At 46.3% G+C, this 5,000-nt stretch overlaps 2 protein-coding genes across 3 annotated transcripts in view; one reads left to right on the top strand and one right to left on the bottom strand.

Moving 5' to 3' along the window:
* Positions 1-943, bottom strand: part of LOC125956292 (uncharacterized) — a 1,876-nt gene extending 933 nt beyond the window's left edge. The window contains exons 1-2 of the mRNA XM_049688016.1: positions 783-943; positions 1-723 (exon numbers count right to left, since the gene is read on the bottom strand). The exon at positions 1-723 is cut by the window's left edge and continues 933 nt beyond it. Coding sequence (XP_049543973.1) covers positions 1-723; positions 783-857 — 798 coding nt within the window. The 5' untranslated portion in view covers positions 858-943. The remainder of the gene's footprint in view (positions 724-782) is intronic.
* Positions 944-1,200: 257 nt separating this feature from the next.
* The window catches only part of LOC125957902 (receptor expression-enhancing protein 1), a 16,915-nt gene continuing 13,115 nt past the window's right edge, over positions 1,201-5,000 (top strand). For both annotated transcript variants that reach the window (XM_049690927.1, XM_049690926.1), the window contains exon 1: positions 1,201-1,456. In XM_049690927.1, the coding sequence (XP_049546884.1) occupies positions 1,425-1,456 (32 nt within the window). In that variant the 5' untranslated portion in view covers positions 1,201-1,424. The remainder of the gene's footprint in view (positions 1,457-5,000) is intronic.

Genomic DNA, 5,000 nt, shown 5'->3' with positions numbered 1-5,000 from the left:
TTTCAATGTTTCTAGAAGAATCATACCGCGAATGTTTAAAGAGTCTATAGGATCCGCTTCTTGGTCTAAATAATCCTTTTCTATGATTTTAACGGTAAGCTGCTTCATGTTGGATGGCCTGAATGACAAAAAATTTATAGGCAATACGCCGTGGAACGATTCCAATTCCGGCATCTCTATATTTATCTTAATGTCAGGTTGAATTTCAAAATGCTTCACAGAATTGCTACGAAAGGTTGGTACTTCATACACATAATATAAATAATGATTCATTCCACATTCCTTTAGTGTTAGCGAACGGAGCTGAGTCATCAGCGGAATAGCAGCTGTTATCAAAGGTAGAACATGTACCGCGTCATTAGTAACATTAATCACTAGCGATTGTAGATCATTCTTGAATTTGGAATTCAGTGTTTCCCATAGTGAAGAAAATCGAGCAACATCGTCTATTGTGCACTTTAGATTCCGATAGCAACGCTTTGATCGTACCACCATGCCTCTAAATTGCTCCATTGCAAGATGATGCATCTGTGGGTTCTGTTCTTGTGCACACTGTAAATTCCAAAAACTTTCTTGTCCAGGTGGTACTAACAAATCTCGCATTGAGAAGGAAAATCTGTTCACATATCCGCTGCAGAAGATGATGTTGTTCCATCTTTGGCAAGTGCGGGATGCGTTTTTCACGCTGTGCAGATCAAGGAGATCGAAAATCATGCAAAGTATCTGTAACGAACGCGGAAACGATTTGTTAGTCCGAACGATCAACGGCGATCCTTACTTACCTCTTCGGGCAGAGTATCATTGTGGTGTATCTCATCGCGTATGGCTTCAGACTTTGCGTAACTTGGCAAGGACATTCTTACAGCTTTTAGTAACCAGCACAGCACGGAAATTTAAATCTTATCCTTCTCCTTCCAAAACCACGAGTCTTTTCGTTTACTACCCCATTCGCAAGAATTTCGTTTACTACCCCATTAACAAAATGTATGCAACCGAGTCTATTAACGCTTAATAGACCCGGTTGCATACCTTTTTGTTAATGGGGTGCTTTACTTTTGGCGAGATTGGCAGCACTTCCCTCTGTCACAGCTGTCATTTTAATGCGCCGTCTCTCTCACACTCGCATGCCTTCTCTTTCGCACTCACTCGTCCAGCCTGCTTTGTTTGGTTCATGCGCGCTCAAACAAATTTTGCCGTTGCCGTTTGCAGTCGCTGGAAATTGCGGTCGTTCCGTCTCGGTGGAAAATCGCGGGTGCGCGTGTAAAATACCTTCGGTTCGGTGCTGTGTCCTGTCCGTTTTGTGCATTCCATCGGGAAATTGTGTACCGCGTGTTCTCCGGGAGGATCTGGGTGGCCGATGCTCGTGCGGTTTGCGGTTTTCTGGTGGACGGAGTCGTGAAGGAGCCGCCGGAAACGACCTCAACATGATAAGTGCAATCGTTTCGCGCCTGGTGATGTGAGTGTTCCGTACTTTTCTCTTGTCCTTTTCCTTATTCCCGTTGAATCGCAAAGTGAGCGAACAAGCGAGCAAAACGAGCGGTGGCGGTGGTGGGGTGTGATGTCCTCGACGACGAGAGCAGCACCTTTTAAGGCGCCCGCGAGGACATCCCACCTTTTCGTACATCTTGTTGATGATGGCTGTGTAGTATGGCACCGACGAGCAACGACCCCCGGATTCCTATTTCTGGTCATTAGGTAATTTGGAAGCAAGGACGACGACCATGCCAGTTTGCAGAAATACCTCAACACAGCCGTCCCTTGCACACAATATTGGGCGCCTGAAAAATCGATCCCGTGCAGCCTTGATTATCGTCCAGCGCAGCAGGCTGGTTGCATCAGGAGACGCAAGAGTTGAGAGAGATAGAGATGGCGAGAGAGGGAGAGAGCGATCGTTTGTCACCAAACCAGGACCCCAATTACGGATTACCCTCCAGTGGTTAAAGGACGATAAGCGGCGCCACGACCAGAAATGATATCTCCATGACGATTTGCACCACAGCGAGTGTTCGTTGGTTCAACACCGCAGCACAATATGCGCTCCGCTGCATATAAATAAAAGACACGACGGGCGAGGTATGATGGTTACTGAGACCAGAAGGCACCCTCTTAATGCGTGCCTAAACCCACTACCCTAGTGATGTAATGGGCATTACACATTCGCATGTGCGCCCGCTACATCAACAATAACACGGACCATCGGACTGGAACGGAGCAGTAGCACCAGCAGCAGAAGCACCAGCAGCAGGTTGAACCACCGATTCCACCGAGCAGCAGTTTTTGGGAAGAAAGCGGCTTTACGTCACCCTTCAAACGAGGTACACCCCTGGTTCTGGTTTTCAGCAGTTTTTTACAAAACAAAATCCCACCGGACACGAGCTCTGTGACGGTTCTATACTGGAGGAAATTGGAAACGTGGTTCTTTGCTCACGTGCCCAACAGACCAGAGACCCTCGATCGAAATGATCAGCTCAGCGTCATTAACGATATGGAACGATCTCTCGCTAGATCCGATGGAGAACATTCCATGTTCCACTCGATTACACTCGGTACCGGCATCAAACGTAGCCGCTACGCGGTGTTGCGAATTTTTTTTTATTCAATTAATGGGTTTTTACCGATAGCAATCGCGTGTATGCCTGCGGTCAACCAATGTTTCCGATGGCGTCGTACGAATAGCAATCGAGGCCAGACCCGATGTCGCCGGATAGGTGTTGATCCAGGCGGTACTTACTGGCATACCAGTTCCTGTTGGCTCATGTTAGAACCATTGGAACGAAGGGAACGCGAAAAGGAAGAAGTTTGAAGCCAATCGCTCTCTGGACTTCTCTCTTTCCAACAACTTTTCAAAACCATCAGCTGATTCATTGTCGGGTGGCATATCGTATCGTTCGCTCGGCATAGTCCTCGATGCTACTAAAGCAGGACAAACACGCGAGCGAACCACTTTGATATTGATTTACTATCCCTTTTTGTCAACAAAACCACCTTGCAAGCGTCTCCTCGATGGCGGCTTTCTCGGTTCCAGTCTAGCAACGGAGTCCAACAGCTGATACGCGAGGAATGCTCTGCGATAAATGGCCATTTCACTTCTCGTCGAAACACTAGACTGTACAAGGCTACAACGGATATCTCCTTTTGGGTGCGTTCCTATTTCGGTGCTTCGGTGCTGGAAATGGAACTGACGGGGTCATGGTAGTTGGTAGAACCTGCCATGTAGCGTTGTAGCACCCTGTTGTGCTTCTGTGTAGGTTGGATTGCTTCTGCATCGACAGCAGAGCTCGCGCCACTTGAGCTCAGCCGGACGCTAATTGAAGGTAAGCTCTCCGCTCTGGCTGGACTCCTCCAAGCCCTGGTCGCCGGTGTAAGATTTCGCATAAACAAATTGCCAAGAAGCTGGATGATGATTTCATGGGATGGTCGTCGAGTGATCGTGTGGTTTGCTGGTTGGCCCGTTGGTTGTCGCGTTCAGTCTAAATGAAAACGAATGGCTGTCCCCCTTTCGCGGAGATAGAAACAGAGAGACTGAGAGGGGCGCGTTTTGATTATTATTATCCATGCATAAGCGAGATGGAGAGGAGATCGTCTGTTTATTCGTTGTGGCGGTAGATGTGGAATGTAGATCGTTCTTCCATTTGTTTGTCTCCGATGAAATGCTCCGTTGATGCGAAGCATCGTAGCAACCTTTTGGTACGTATCTTAGCAAACCTACTTGGTTCGAATTTCAATTTCGTGAGTAGCATATCGCCTTCGCTGGAAGTCTTATTGGAGCTAACCGTAGAGCCTATGCTGGAATTCCCAATCAATCGAATTCATTTAGTTCACAAACCCACGCCAACTACCGAATGGTTCACAAATGAAATGAAATCTGGTTTTCCGTTCCTTTGTTTAAAATATTCCCTTGCGAAGCTGAGCTGTTGACCTGGGAACTGGATGCTGTAGACCGTGGCCGGTCGTCGTCCAGTCGAAAACAAGGCAATTTTTCATCCACCTCCGAAACCCAGATTGACCAAATATGGACGATGATCGGTGATGTCATGAAAGATGGTGAGGTTCGCTTTACTGGCTGTCCTTCATCGCAAAACCATAGTAATGACGACAGCGAACGGTTCATGCATTAGCTCTTTGGATTACGTGTTTACTAGTTCCATGGTTCCAGGTGTCTGGAGAACTGTAAGAGATTATCTGTCGTTCCCACGAGCCACACCTTTTAAGGTGGAACGCGTAGAGGCACCAATGGGACACTTGCCAAGCGAAGCCCTTTTTGTCGCGGCGAGGTGACTGAAGATCAAGTCTGGAAGTGAAGGTATGGTTCCACCTAGTTGGGCACGATTAAGTCCGTCTACGATGCGTGACTATAGTCCCCCACGTATACAGCGCTGTGACACACGATAGACGGTTTGGTTCAAGTTCATGATCGCACGATGCGTTCGTTGGACGCTTGATCGAATGCACGGAGGACAGTTGTTGAACTTGATTTTGGGGAACCGGTTAGTGTTTCGTGGAGCATAGGTACGCTTGTATTTTATGTTGGTATCCATCCTAGGGCTTAAAGTTAAATGTGTCGAGATCATTTATCGTTTAAATCGAGATCGTTTTAAAGACTAAACCAATAATATCGAGTAAGGAGTTTGTTTCTCTGAAGCTTCTGCACTTTTTTTTTATTTTACCATTGTTACGTTAATTGTTATCCGCCAGTGAGGATAATTTAGTAGACAATTCTAATTACGGGTGCCCATATTTAGATGCCATATTTGGGACTTAATAATTATGTGTTGTCCATTGTCATTGTAGTTTGTGTTTATAAGCTTAGGACAATCAACTTTTTGACATTAAATGAAATATATGATCTAGAGCATCATGAATGTCATTCATAAAACAGAAACGTTCTCAACTGATACCTATAAGGAAGTTGCTATGATTTATTCTTAGACACTTCATGCATTTGGTTGTTGCAAACCTCTGCCCGTTGCCATGCTAGAGGTCGTACCGTAAGCTTCTAA

The sequence above is a fragment of the Anopheles darlingi genome, chromosome 3 (assembly GCF_943734745.1).
Source record: "Anopheles darlingi chromosome 3, idAnoDarlMG_H_01, whole genome shotgun sequence".
Taxonomy (NCBI): domain Eukaryota; kingdom Metazoa; phylum Arthropoda; class Insecta; order Diptera; family Culicidae; genus Anopheles; species Anopheles darlingi.
This window is presented reverse-complemented; position numbering and strand designations above follow the sequence as displayed.